We start from the raw sequence: 15454 nt of genomic DNA, 5'->3' as shown, positions 1-15454 counted from the left end.
TCACTTCAGTAACTGTCTGGTTTGGTGCAGCTACAAAATCAGATATCAGAAGACTACAAAGTACAGTTCAGACTGCTGAGACAATTATTGGTTGCCCCCTGCCCTCCCTTCAAGAACTGTACACTTCCAGAGTGAGGAAAAAGGCTGGAAAAATCACTCTGGACCCCACTCATCCTGCCCACTACCTTTTTGAAATGTTGCCTTCTGGCCAACGCTTCAAAGCTCTGAGCACCAGAACCGTCAGGCACAGGAACAGTTTTTTCCCCTCAGGCTATCCATCACATGAACAGTTAAAACTGCCCGTTAAAAGCAATAATTATGTGCAATACACAGCTTAGTCTATTTATATTTATCCAACATATCCTACCTCTTCTGCCATACATTCCCTCGCATCTGTATATAACAGATTCGTATTTGTATTTGTACATACATATATATATATTTTTATGTTTATTTTTATAAGAAAATTTTATTATCTCTGTCTTCTTGTATTGTATGTGCACTGGAAGCTTCTGTCACCAAGACAAATTCCTTGTATGTGTAAGCATACTTGGCAATAAAGCTAATTCTGATTCTGATATGCAAATTAAATTGTTAAATGGCAGATGGATACAACCCGCAATTATCATAGTCAAACAAGGCATGAAGTTTCACATTATATCTTTCCTGGTCTCTGGACCTGACAACACCATTCCTCTTATGATGAACTTGAAATCTCCAGACACACAGGTAGGAAGGAGAAAAGATCTGTATCTGGAAAAATCACTGCCACAAAAAGATCATTTACAAGTCAGTCTGTTGATTACCAACCAAAACTAACAGAGCGAACCATTATTCATTCTCAATACAAGCCTCAAAGCCACAAACTGAATGGCGCTTTCTTACTGGTCTCCGCAGATCTAAAAATAAATTGTATGATTATTTTTCACTGTTTAGCACTATAAAGGGGCATCCCTGTTTCTGAAGATGTTTGAGTTGGTCAATGCAAGATAAACAGAGCTTTATCAGAGAAACAAAGATTATGTTGATCAGATTCTCAGAAGGACACTCTCAAAATGCCGTCTTTTAGAGCTCGCCAGGGTTTTGAACTTCCAACAGCTACTGTGATCTATAGGGAAAGGGGGCAGGAAAGTGATATAAAAAAAATAAATAAATAAAAATAAAAAAAACAAGTTGATATGTGCGGTTGGTTTTGGACCCAAGAAATGTGAAACTGCAGCCCAGAACAAAGGCCCCCTCTATTGGCCACACAAAGAATTACACACGTAACAAAAATTATGAAAGAAGTCTATTATTTAGAGCATTTAAAAAGTTAAACACTTTACTGGGGATCTTTTAGCCTGCTGCCATCAAACAGCAAAATGCCTCCTAAATCAATTTTTACTGTTCACAGTATGCATATTACATATTATATACTATAGAGTCATTTATCTTGCTAACCACTATGTACATATAAAATATGGGGATGTACAAAACAGGTACACTGCAATGGCTCTGGCCAGCTATAGTAACCCTATTCTTCCTCTTCTTGAAGTGGTGATGGGTTGCAAACTTTTCCCTTTTCTTGCACAATGCCTGTTTGAACCTTGGTAATGAACTCTGTGCTGGTAAGAGCCTGGCCCTGTCTCGGGCAACTAGGCTTCACAGGCAGATGCTCGATTTTATCTGTAAATAAGCAGAAGAATAAAGAACGGTGATTACAAGAGCTGTTTAGAATTTTGTACATCTTGTGGAAGTTATGTGACAGAGCAACACTTTGCAATGTTCCCTACCCTTCTCATCACCAGTAGATTTGATCAAACAGAATTAATCTTGTTTTGACATCCAAACAGTACAAGACATGTGTTTGTGTGTTACCTCCTGGTGTGATAGGCTTCATTAAGCGATTAAGCTGTATTTTCCATTGTTTCAGCATCAGAGTGGCATTAGACTGATTCCCCAACTCTCTCTGTACACAAATAGGCAAAAGAGAAAATAAAAATGTAACTGTGTTTATTTGAATGAAATACGGAATAAAGGATTTTGAAATAAGAGACTCCACACTAAGCTGCAAAAATTGACAAATGGGAAATTGTCACGGTTATGGAATCGCAACCATAAGCACATTAACATATGTACACCTATGTTTACATATAAACAGCTTTTTTAGCAACATGGTCCACCCTGATGCAGAGATCAGACAACAATAACAGAGGTAATTTACATATAGAACTCTTAAAGGTACAGTAGCAAAAACAGCCTTTATAATTCTAAGGATCAGGGAGAGGGCGGAAAAGTCATTTAAAAATAAATCATATCTGTGGAAAAATGTAAGATATTACAAATGTACAGAATATGACTTCTTTAAAGATGACTGACTCTAGAAAAGATGCTTTCCCTACACTATCTTTATTTTTCCATACCAATTCAACTCACCTCTGTATTGTGTTGACTGATCTGCTCTGGTTGCTGGATGTTGGGTGGTGTTGCAGGGCGAGCGAAGTCATGTAGTTGAGTAGGTGTCTCCTTTAACAATAAATGGGTGATTGTTAAAGAACCACAAAACAAGTTGTAATTAGAACATGGACAATCCATTAAAGTTTGCTTTTCAGTGTAGTTCCTCCAAATCCACCCTGATGAATGACAGTATGAACTACACAGCTGCATGGAAGATCGTAATGGACACAAATATAGAAGTATACAGTCATAGAAACAGCCTGTTTAATTCATAGGGACAGAGGCTGGAAAACTAAATAACAACTGTATTTGGTGCAAGAAACCTTGTCTAACATTATAAGAGGAAGAAATATGTGTAATGTGTACAGTAGAATATGAGCCCTTAAACCACTGTTCGCTGGTACTGGTCATTTTTCAATGGAAACAGTGTAGCTGTAACTTTAAAACAACATTTTTATTTCTCCCCTTTTCTCACCAATTTGGAATGCCCAATTCCCAATGCGCTCTAAGTCCTTGTGGTAGTGTGGTGACTTGCCTCAATCTGGGTGGCGGAAGACAAATCTCAGTTGCCTCCGTGTCTGAGACCCTCAATCCGCGCATTTTTATCACGTGGCTTGTTGAGCGCGTTACTGCGGAGACATAGCGCGAGTGGAGGCTTCACGCTATTCTCTGTGGCATCCACGCACAACTCAACACGTGCCCCATCGAGAGCGAGAACCACACATTATAGTGACCACAAGAAGGTTACCACATGTGACTCTACCCTCCCTAGCAACCGGGCCAATTTGGTTGCTTAGGAGACCTGGCTGGAGTCACTCAGCACACCCTGGATTTGAACTCACGACTCCAAGGGTGGTAGTCAGCGTCAATACTCGCTGAGCTACCCAGGCCCCCCTTAAAACTAAATTATTAAAACAAAATTCTTCCCTCAAGTAAAAGCAATAAAATTATTAACTTCTTTTGGGATTTTATGTTTTTTAGATCTTATTTACATATACATTTCTCGATTTCACCATTCACTGCATATGCAAATAAGCAAATTTATGTAACTTCACTACAGTAAAAACCCACACTTCCATAAGTTGACACATTAAGAAAATATGAGAATGAGTCATGTATTGGGGGCAGATAGCTGCCATCAGGTGAAAAAAGTAAAATAACATGACTTGAAAATCATGTTAGGACAATAATAGCCAGTAGATGGCTGCAGTGTTCTATGGAGCCACCTACTGTGTAATAATTATAAATTTTATAACAAGTTAGGCTTTTGGATATATATTTAGACATTATCAAACTATTATTTGTCAAAGTTTAGCATTTGTTTTCGTTTTATTTTTAACTGTTTTAAAGTGTCAGTTTTTTGCAATAATGTCACATTATTCTTACAGTCAAACCTGACCTGGTGTTATAAAGAGAAGACATAAAACATTAACTTTGTTACCAATCATTTATTTCAAACATCAATATTTAATAACTCAAAGTAAATTGATAATAATGTCAAGAAAATGAACAGCAATGGACTGTGAAAATTAAATTAGTGTATAAAACTGAAGACTTTTTTCTTTGTTCTCTGTGTGTGCATTGTGGGTGTGTTATGGTCTTACCCCCTAATTTATGTGTGTTGTTCTGCATTGTGGCTGATTTATACATTGTATTTGACAAAATAAATAAATAATTGCTCTGTTTTTTAATCATTTATTTCCTATGGTCGGTCAATTTTGACTGTGAACAGTAAAGGCGTCGTTTTTATTTTTTATTTTTTACGACCACTAAGACTTATCGAATCAAGTAAAAAAATACAAATGTGCATGTTTAGATGGTTATTGGAGAAAACAAAACAAGTCTTATACTGCTCAGATAAAGGAAACCATTTTTATTATATCGGAAAAGGTGATTTCGGTCAAAAATGACCTAACAGGATGTTAAAGGTGTTTTGGCTTTAATTGACCCTCCAAAACATCCTTTCTACACTATCTTTATTTCTCCATATCAAGTTCACTGTTATTTCATCTCTCAACTCTTTGTTTTGTTGACTGCTCTCCTCTGGTTGATAGATATTGGATTGTGTTTCAATGGAAGCAGAGTTATAGATAGGTGCCTCCTTTAACAATAAATGGGTGATTGTTATTGAACAACTATATAAAATATTAGAACATTATACAAAATATTAAAACAGAGGCAGTCCGTCCATGATTCTGGGTTTACTGTATGGATGGTGAGTTAAATAATAAAAGGCTATGTGTTTTTCAATAAAGTTCCTTTTACAAATTATAATTTTTTTTCTCCATACCAACCTCACTCTGTTCTCATCTCTCACCTCTGTATTGTGTTGACTGCTCTGCTCTGGTTGCTCATTGTTGGGTGATGTTGCGGTGGAAATAGGGCCATGGAGTGGCACATTGTCCTGACTCCTCACAGCTGGTGTTTCCAGCTGACTTTGAAGGAGTAGAAGCTCAGCAAATTTCTTCTGCTCCTCTGCAAGTTGCCTACAGACATGTACTTATTGTACTAATTCAACATTGAATATTTGTTTGAGATGTTGCAAGTAGAACAAAAATGTGACATCAGAAATCATTCAGGGGTGAAATTAAATAAAGAGAGAGTGAATACAAAATAGAGAAAGAGATTGGATTACCCCTCCAGCTCTTGGCGAACTCTGTCTTCCTCTAAACGGGCATGAATTTGAATGTTTAGTGCTTCCTCCAGTTTTTGTTGCATGAGCTCTAATTCATGGATTCTCTTCTTATGCTGCTGTACTTCCTTCTCCATCTCAGTCAATGTAGCTGCCATTCTCTCCTTGGCCTACAAAACAACTGCCAATTAATGGAGTGCAACAGTGACTGCCCACTTTTACGTTGGTCTGAGTTCCAGAAGTATTTTTACCATTAATTTCTACATAGGCAATACAAATAGATCTTCAAACAAGTTTCAAACCGAACCAACTAACTCTGAAATTAATCATATAAATTGTAATCATTTTATTCAAAGCAAAAAAGTATCTGAAAATCATGAAAAAATATCATGGACAAATGAGAGCTACAGTTTGCAGAAGTCAAGATTTTCACTGACTTCGTTTACGTGGACACCAGAAAGCCATTTATTGAGATAAAGCTGCTTAAGACTCGAAATCGGTGTATGCATTTACATGCACTGTGTTGAGAAGCAGCTTTCTCAACAGATTTGTAATTTTTCCATAATGCTTGTGTAAATAAAAAGCATGGCATCCCAGGAAGACTTGGCTATTTTATTCTGTTGCTTTACTTTATTCCCAGATATTCCAGAGTTGTTGCTGTGTTTGTTTCCTTAACTTTCCATCACGACCTGCAGCAGAATTGCTGCACAAGTATTTCTCTAAAAGAGCGGCACACATGGAACGTCTTTTTAAAGATGTCTTTCCGTTTGTGTGTTATTCCTGGTTGCGGTTGTTATCTCTCGCCTTCTGACGGTCACGATCGCTGTCTTTCGTGTCTGGGCACTACCCACGTGGAGACAGCGTTCGTGGATGGGTCATGTACTCATTGTGAGAACATGACCATGGCAACGTTGCGGTCGCGGCTTGCCTTCGTAAGAAAGCAAGCCACCCCAGCGGCTCCCCGCCACGTTCCTTCTACCTACGGGTATGAGGCCAGCACGGCTAGCACTGGGGGCGATTTGGGGACCTCAAAGGGACCACCTCCGCCGGGTATCCCCCCACGGACCTCCCATTCCCCAACACGCTCGTCTTCCCTGATCTGGCTTCCGGATGAGTCCGCCGGCTCGTCTCAAGGCGAGTTCAACCTCTTGTTCGGAGCCCGCAAAGGTGATGAGCTCTCGAGCGCAGCATCGGAGAGCGGGCTCGTCCAGTCGGACGCGGAAGCCTCAGCTGGGCTTCTCCCTCGGGTACGGATGCCCAGTCACAGGCTGACGCGGAGATGACGGACATGCTTTCCCTGGCAGCCGTGAGCGTCGGGCTAGAGTGGAACCCTCCGTTCTCCCCTGAACCCTCGCGGCTCGATGATTGGTTCCTGGGCCCGCAGCACCGCAAACAGCCACACCCCGCCCCAGTTCCTTTCTTCCCGGAAGTGCAAGAGGAGCTGACAAGGTCATGGGAGGCACCTTTTACTGCCCGGTCCAAATGTTTCAGCTCCCCCGCCCTCACTACCCTCGATGGTAGGGCTGCCAAGGGGTATTCGGTGATCCCCCCGGTGGATAAGGCGCTCGCGGTGCACCTATGCCCGCAGAGCGCCGCCACCTGGTGTGGGCGCCCGAAGCTCCCGTCCTGTAGGTTTACGTCGTCCCTGACGGCCAAGGCCTAAGGTGCCATTGGACAAGCCACCTCCGCCCTGCACGCCATGGCTCTCCTGCAAGTCCACCAAGCCAAGGCGCTAAAGGAACTGCACGAGGGTAGTTCCGCCCGGGATTGATGCAGGAACTGTGATCGGCGACCGACCTCGCCCTCCGGGCGATGAAGGTCACGGCGCGGTCTCTCGGGCGGGCGATGTCCACCTTGGTGGTCCAGGAGCGAGAGAGGCCGACAAGGCACGGTTCCTTGGCGCCCCCATTTACCAGGTTGGCCTGTTCGGCAACACCGTCAAGGACTTTGCCCAGCAGTTCTCGGCGGTGAAGCAGCAGACGGAAACTATTCAACACATCCTGCCCCGGCGCAGCTCAAGATCCCTCACCCAGTCTGCTCGTCACCAAGGGCTTCCTCCTGCAGTGACTGCACCGGCTCCGCCGCATACCGCCCCCACGGCCCGGCCCCGGCGTGGAGCCCACCACAGAAAGCAGACGCCACCCGTCTCACGGCCAGCCGCCAAGAACCCGAGAAAGGCTTCGAAGCGCCTCTGAGACGGGCGACCCCGGGACGAGGAAACCCACTGCTCTGCAGCTGGTAAGCAGACCACTCCATCCCCCAGTGGAGGGCCGGGAGGAGAATCTTTTGTTTCCTTTTCATTTAGTGGCTGCGGTACCCAAGAGTTCAGCAAAAGAGCGGTTTCCTTGTTCCCTGGGTCACATACCCAGTGCACACGGCCGTCATCACGACCACCGTCCACCATTCCATTTCGGCAGGTTTGGCGCTCCAGCGGTGGTCTCCCCGCCCCCGATATGATGGTCTCCACGGGTCACGAGGACAAGCCTCTTCCTCCCCCATCCCAGGCTGTTCCGGGGGTGGTCACATGGAGCCAGGTAAGTGCTTCGATGTCCCTGAACTCAGCACGGCCACAGCACAACGTGGCACCTCAGGCTCCGCCCCGCCGCGAGACCCCACCCGCCGGTACATCCGACGAGATTGTCCCTTTGGTCCCCCTCACCCGGAGCTTGGACGTGTGGCTTGCGCTTTCCAACCCGTCGCGATGGCTGGTCCGGACCGTCCGACTCGGCTATGCGATTCAGTTCACCAGGCGTCCGCCCAGGTTCAGCGGCGTCCACTTCACCTCGGTGAAGGGCGAGAACGCCGCTACCTTATGCGCGGAAATCGCTTCCCTCCTGCGGAAGGGTGCGATAGAGCCTGTCCCTCTGGCCAAGATGAAGAAGGGGTTTTACAGCCCCTACTTCACTGTACCGAAGAAAGATGGTGGGTAGCGGCCAATCTTGGACCTGCGAGTACTGAACCAGGCTTTACACAGACTCCCGTTCAAGATGCTGACGCAAAGACGCATTCTAGCGAGCGTCCGGCATCAAGATTGGTTCACGGCGGTAGACCTGAAAGACGCGAAGACGGGAACTTGTCTCGGCTTCTCAACACAAAAACTGGATGTTTTTCTCATTTCTCATTGGCCTTTTTTCAAAGACCAGAGGTGTTTCAGGCTCAAAAGAGTGACCCCTAGTGTCACTACATCGACACAACGTCTCGTTCCCTCCATCAGGGAACGGAGGTTACGAAAGTAACCAGGATGTAATCAAAATATGAATAACTGCAGTCTTGACCAACACAAAACAGGTATCGTTTTAAAGCTTAGAAGCTGTACTTTACAATGCATGTAGGCATTATGACTAAAACTGAACAAGTGCTTTGAAATTTGCAGACAAATCAGAAGTGGACCGTTTTGATAATTTATTAACAATTTTGCACTGCACATATTATTGTAATCGGAAAAAACATCAAACTGATCAAACAGTTATATGTTGTTGGAAAGCTCTCAAAGAGTAGAATACAACCAGCCTGGTTTTACTTGCAGAAAAAATATAGCAAGTAATAGCAAAGTATATGTCTTTGACATACATATAGTGTCCTATTTTTGTAATGCTATAACATTTGATTTCTTTGTACATGTTACAAAATTTTACTCAGTTACAGGTGACATGATTGGGAACAAAACAAAAGCAGTTTTTCAGAGCTGCCTTATTTAAACCCTGAAATATATAATGTCAAATCAGGAAAATAAGATTTTTTTTTACAATTACTTGGGCTCAAGTTTTGTGATTTTTCATAAGTTTCTTAGGCTGAGACTCTCCGAATTTATCATAATCTATATAATTAAAAAATTATAAAAGTTTTCTTTAAAATTATACCAAACACTTGACCCTCCTTGATTTTTTTTATTTTTTTATTGTTTTTTTATAAGCCTTTAATTTTGGGCATACTACTGAAACAGGAAATCTTTAAAAACACCCTCAGAGCTTAAAGGGTTAAAGTGAGTACCTAACAACTGCTATTGTACTGTGTGGCAAGGAGGAGGGCGGGGCAGGGCCGTGATGATGCACGCCTGGCCCCAATCAAGCTAATCAACCCCACGAGAGGGATAAAGGCGGCTGGAGGCGGCAGTTCGGGGGAGAGAGAGCTACAGGTAGCTGCCCTGTATGTGTTTGTGGTTATGTTTGTGTCTTTTTGTTTAATTAAATATTACTTTGATGCTTCGTCCGGTTCTTGCCTCCTTTCCCTTTTACCTTGTTACATACTGAAATCAGCGTACAGGACATTCTTTAAAATTCCTTCTTTTGTGTTTGGCAGAAGAAAGTCATATAAGTTTGGAACGACATAATGGTGAATAAATGATGACAGAATTTTCATTTTAGGAGATGTATTAATTTAAAATCTGATGTAATAAATGCCAATCTCATGAAATTGCTGTATCCAAATCCTGCAATGCTGTTTTCAGTGAATGAGAATGGTTTGTTAATATTTGTTTTAAGAAGAGGAAATAGCGTGACAACACATAATGAAACTGCATGACAGAGCCAAATAATTGCTCTCTGTGTCTCACCGCATTAGCTTCTTCAAGCTGTCTCTCCAGATCTTTCTGTACTGCTTGCTGTTTCTCTCGCTCTTTTTTCTCTTCCTCTTTACATTTTTCCTCCACCTCTTTCTGTTTCTGGGGACAAACAAACACACATGCTCACTCATTTGCTCACACTTTTTAACAGTCATTTTGCCCTATTGCCCAACAGTTACATGAAGGATGCTCTCGATGTGTTGCTCCATGCTCTCTGTCTCCCCCTGCTGTTCCACAACAGAGGGTGGCTTTTCATCTGAAATGGGTTCATTGTGGCTGCACTGGCTTCTTTGAAGGGTCTCTCTCTGCTTGCGTCTGCTCAGTTTCAGCTCTTGATGTAGAGAGCTCTTCCCTTCTGCTTTTAGTCTGAAAGTCGTCTGTATAGCTGCAAAACAGACCAAAATATTCCTCATGAAACCAGGTGGCAATACAAGACATTTACAAAACAAATAAGAAACTCCAATCGCTCATCACCCTGCACCCAGTCTACTCTCTGCTTCATGTCTGATGCACTCATCTCACAGGTCCTGACGAGAGTCTTCACACAGAACAGGCAGCGCCGCCCTTCCCTGTCTGGGAGATTCTGGGTTTGATGATAGAAATGAGAAATCTGGGTGTTTTTAGGCCTAATACTTTAAAATAAAATATTTTTTTTACACTGGAATGTATTGCTACCTCCACCACACTGTTCTCTTCAAGCAGGATCTCTCCTTTCTTTTCCTTCAAGTCTTCACTGACATAGTACGACAGGTTACTGGGTTTCAAAACAAACCAGCGCTCCTGCCAGTTCCTGCGAACATGGCCTTTCTTTAACAGGTAACCCTGATAAATTTATAACACAAATTAGAGATTTTGAGAACAGGAAGAAAACATAGAACTTGAGAAGTCGTTGTCAATGATTGCATCATAAAATATCTTATCTGACACAGTGCAGCAATTAAAGAATGATACAGCAAACATTCAAACAAATCAACAGTTTGCCAGAGCTATGCACGAAGCAGGTACAAGCAGGGTAAACTAGGTTAAAGATGATAAACTGTTTCTGAAGAACATGTGAGTGGTACTTGCCAATGCCAAATGTACCACCACAATGTTTGAGGTTGCTAAGGTGATCTGAGGGGATTTAAGCATGTTGCTTTGTGGTTGCTAATGGTGTTCTGAGTGGTTGCTTACCAGCCCAGGTCAAAAGGGCGCATGTCTCTATGATATTCTGGTCTCTAGATATGGTTTGGGTCCCTTTTTAAGCGTATGTCCATGGGATTTATTGTCTAACAAGAAAATTCCCACATAAAAAAAAAAACATCCTTAAAATATGTAAGATGCCTGAGCATGACTGAAATGTTCCGGCATACAGATATACTAATAACCAGTTTATCTTGGTTGCACCTACGCTTTGCTTTTCGTCTTCCATTTTACTGGATGCAAATACATCTGTATTGCATCATCCTGCAAAGTATGCTGCATGAAAAGCAAAGGTCACCTTTTTGATGATGTTGTGATACATCTCCATGAAAACATCATCCAAAGCGAGACTGAAGGCCTCTTTACTCTCTACATGCAAAAGCCGGCCTGCACTCAGATGCTCCAGGAGCTCCCATACAGACATGCCCTCCTGAGGAGCAGCCTGCTGGGACAGAAGCTCCTCCAGTAATGTCCCGTCCCACTCCTGGCTCATTGCACTGGAGATTTTCTTCAGCAGGTACTCCAACTAAATGAACAGAGGGATGAGAGTGAAAATAAAGCCTATTTTCGGATCATTAATATTATTTACATTTTGACATTATTTTCATGGCAATAAAGTGCATGCAATACAGTAAATTCAAAGGATGCATTACAGTACATTTATAATTTAATGTAATGCATCTGGGCATTTTACTTTTTTTGTACACTTAAAACAAAAATTAGTTGGTTTAACTTAATTCAGTTGTGGTAATTGGTTCCACACTATAGTTTTTTTCTTTTTTTTTTTTACATGAAATTTTTCATGAAATGTAGGCTCTACTCAAATTCTTTATGTAGCAAAAACCTAAACGAATTGAGTTAACCTAACTTAAATGTGATCTGTTCAAATAACACTATTGAACCTTACAGCTTGTTGCTAGCTAGCAACAAACACATTAGCATTTTATATACAGTTGTAATTCATATGAAATTAAGTTGAGACAAAATGCTAAAGAATTGTGTTGCATTAGTTCATTTTAAATAAGTTAATTGAGCAAGCAGTAAAAATCATGTTGAGTGAACACCATCCGTTAGAAGTCTGAATCAATTTGAACATTTCATAGCAACGTAATCATATGACATTTTGACGACAGTGTTGAATTTCACTTGGACTTTACACAATATAATTAGGTTCTCATCTTAAGAGTTAATTTCAAGTGTACTGGTTAAGTACAGTATTTTCATTAGAGCTGCTTTCCATTTTTTCAGTGTAATTACCATTATTCTTAATGGTGATTCTTATTAGATTCTCATTGCTGTAATATAATTAATTTATGTAATAGCATGAATTTTTCATGTAGTTTTCAAATGAAGAAAGCAAATAAAAACAATTATAACTCTATGTTGAAGAAAACAGAAGGAGGCAAGCGAACACAGGTGCATATACTGTCAAAGAGCAGCATGACATGCAAGTTACAACACATCCTCAGACTGAGCTGATTGATTCAAATCTATTTTTGTGAGTGTTATCGTCAGGAAACAAACATATATACACATAAACTTCCAATCGCTGTGTCACTTCCTGCCTTAAAACAGAGGCATATGAAAAAGCAACACCAGCTTTACACTCTAACACTGTTTGAATAATGAAATTCACTGAATTTCTTAAGTTTACAGACTTGCTTCAATGGTCAACTCTCACAAAAGCATCATAAAAAATGCTGCCTTATACAAGCACAAAAACTAAATTGTATTAGTTTGGGCAAAGGTTAAACAGCATTAGGTGGTGCATTTTTAAGGTATATACAAATTCTACCTATGAATGCTTTAGTCTGTTTAAAGGTACCTACTGTATATTGTTTTAGTTATCAAAAGATATTATATTATAGTCTAGTTACATTTAAGTTCAGCTTACTATGATTATTTGTGGTAACTAGTATGAGTTGTTATCTCTTTATCTCTCTTCCTCTCTCTCACCTCCGGTTGAATGATGACTAATGGGTAACGGTCCTCAGAGAGCAGGTTGAAGAGGCAGAAGAGTTTGAAACAGTCTCTCTGTGAACAAAGGCCCTGGTAAATGCTGGGCTTGCAGTTCTTCTTTGATGTCATTGTCCAGCACAGCTCATCAAAGGTTTCTTTATTGAAAGTCCCCTCAATGGCCTGTGGATTAACATATCACTTTTAACCACCTTGTAAAAGATCACTCCAACAGACCCATTTTCATTTTTAAATGAAAGTTAATTTGCAATATGTCAGAAATATATAGCAAATTCTTATCATAAGTTACATCCAGGTGTCTAAATGACTTATTATTAGTGCTTTTTAGAGAGTTATTAGACCTTTGCCAGGATATATTTGTTGAGATAGGGCATGTAGCCCTGGTTGGACACTGGCCCGTTATCATTGTCCTTAAAGTGCTCCTCTAATGCCACAGGATCATGAGGAATATTGAGCGCTGTGTAGAGATTGTGTGACAGAACCTGTAGGAGAAACACACACACACACATTAGGGCTGGGCGATTTGATGATTATATATTGTGGCAATGATATAAAATGTAAATCGATGGAGATTTTGCTATATCGCAATACGTAAATATCCATGTGCGTGGCGTGTGCATATCTATCGTGGGCAGGACTTCACATGAGTCTGAGAGAATTGACAAAACATGGACAAGGTTTTTCCGGCATTAAAAAAATTCGATGACATTCATCTTGCATTTGGCGCTTGATAAGTGCTATATATGCTTCATAACTTCTCGTACGCATCAAGTCGCGCGTGCTATCTCTGGGGCACAGAAGTGTGCGCAAGTCCAGCAGGCTTCCTGATATTTGTGCTCCAGAGATAGGAGAGTGCAGTGGGGGATCGTGCTACTCAGTCCGGCTTCTCTCGATATCGCATCGCAGACCTCAAAACTAACGTAACCCATTTGAATTCTACTGAGCTTCTTTACCTTAAAGCACTATGGAGGAAGTCAAACATCTCAAACGGCTAGACAGCCTGACATTCTAACCAGCACGGATGAGGAAAACAGCTTAAACACTGAGTCATGTACCAAAATAAAGGGGTTTTAAAATACACACCATCACCCTTATTAAAATTCTGTTCAATGATGTTTGATATTAGAAGAAAAATGGCCATGTTTGCATACAGACTATAATAATATTAATATACAGTATTCTCTATAGAGATTACTTTTATAATTACGAGCCTAATGTAGTGTTTATATTTGATTAATATTTTTATACTTAGGTATTATTTTCATTGTTGCATTGCTTTGAGAAAATGTTGAGTTTCTTAGGGAAAATTTATTATAATAATAATATTGTTCAACAACAGATCAGACTAAAATGTGGCATAATCATTATGTTAAGGTTGATTTAAAACCAAGTTTTTTTATTTGACTGTTTGTCAAGTTCCAATAAAGAGAAAATTATGTAAGATGAAGTAGTTTTCATTTATAAAGTATTTAATTCACTGACTGGTTTATACAAAAATAGGCATAACCTATATTGTTATTTAATATAAACACAATTTTTTTTATTTATTTTTTTTTTATGTACTTTTTTGTGATATATATTGTTATCATGATATAAAATTACTTATATCATGATATAAGATTTTGGTCATATCGTCCGCCCCTAGCACACATCACGTTTTATATCATGGTGGGAGCTTCCGTTGACTTCTTTTGTAAGTTTTGCAGGTTTTACTGTCATTGTGAGGACATCTAGTCCATAATTATCAGATCATCCAATCCACATGTGACCTGTCATCCATGAACTCCTTAGCTCTGAGAGACAGACAGGATTTAAAAGCTGACTTATTGATGCCATCATAGGACTTTGTTCCAAGGTGTAGTCAGCACTGGGATGGACTTATATAATGTGCAGTAACCTAAAGACCATTACATTTGGACACACAGTAATGAGGGAGGACATTTTGCAGGCAATGGCAAAAATGCTGCCTGCGTCATATCTAGCATGTCTGGACCCATGTCTGTTTATGCATGCTTTTTAACACAAGGAGCCGACCTGGGACATGTTTAAACACGAGAAAGACTGTCAAAGCTATCTGCATGCAGATTGGATTCTGTGGTAATTATTTACAAGCTCACTGACCAGTCATCCCATTACATTTCCCCATCAATATAATTAAACAACTGGCAATTGACAACAGCAACTTTGCAGATATCTGATCATTTATAGGTAACATTTATAGCATGGAGTATAGAGGTTTGATATGACTGATTAAGACTGCTGTTACTTTGCAACAACCTCTTAAATTAGTAAAACGCAAATAAAGGCTATACAATGGAAAACGTACAAAATAGAGGCTTTTAAAGAAACAATTGTCTGTGTAAACGAACAATTGATTAATGGACACCGCCTGAACAGATTCATAACTCAAGTGTTTCATGTTAAAGGTTCACAGGCGATCTGACCTTCAGTTGCGACTTGGACACTTTCCCGCTCTGCTCTACATCCAGAGAGGTGAACGCGTACCAGATGGACTTCAGCAGCTCGCTTTGCAGATCCATAACGCCAATAATGAAATATCGCGCTCACTTTCTGAGAAGATATTGCTGATACTGCTTCACATTGCGGAACTGAGAGAGAGAGAGAGAGGCTGTCTCGAAACCTAGTAGTGAGACGCCTGCTAGCTG

The 15454-nt window shown here is 40.8% G+C and overlaps 1 protein-coding gene across 1 annotated transcript; it reads right to left on the bottom strand.

The window, feature by feature from the left end:
• Positions 1-870: 870 nt before the first annotated feature.
• def6c (DEF6 guanine nucleotide exchange factor c) lies at positions 871-15454 on the bottom strand. Its single transcript, XM_051687937.1, has 13 exons — positions 15233-15454; positions 13130-13270; positions 12768-12950; positions 11110-11337; positions 10305-10451; positions 10104-10212; positions 9809-10014; positions 9621-9728; positions 5072-5238; positions 4754-4922; positions 2416-2505; positions 1858-1948; positions 871-1665 (listed from the first exon to the last, which is right to left on the bottom strand). Exons 1-13 carry the CDS (start codon positions 15326-15328, stop codon positions 1514-1516), a joined length of 1887 nt encoding a protein of 628 aa, XP_051543897.1. The 5' UTR covers positions 15329-15454; the 3' UTR covers positions 871-1513.

The sequence above is a fragment of the Myxocyprinus asiaticus genome, chromosome 45, assembly GCF_019703515.2.
Source record: "Myxocyprinus asiaticus isolate MX2 ecotype Aquarium Trade chromosome 45, UBuf_Myxa_2, whole genome shotgun sequence".
NCBI lineage: Eukaryota > Metazoa > Chordata > Actinopteri > Cypriniformes > Catostomidae > Myxocyprinus > Myxocyprinus asiaticus.
This window is presented reverse-complemented; position numbering and strand designations above follow the sequence as displayed.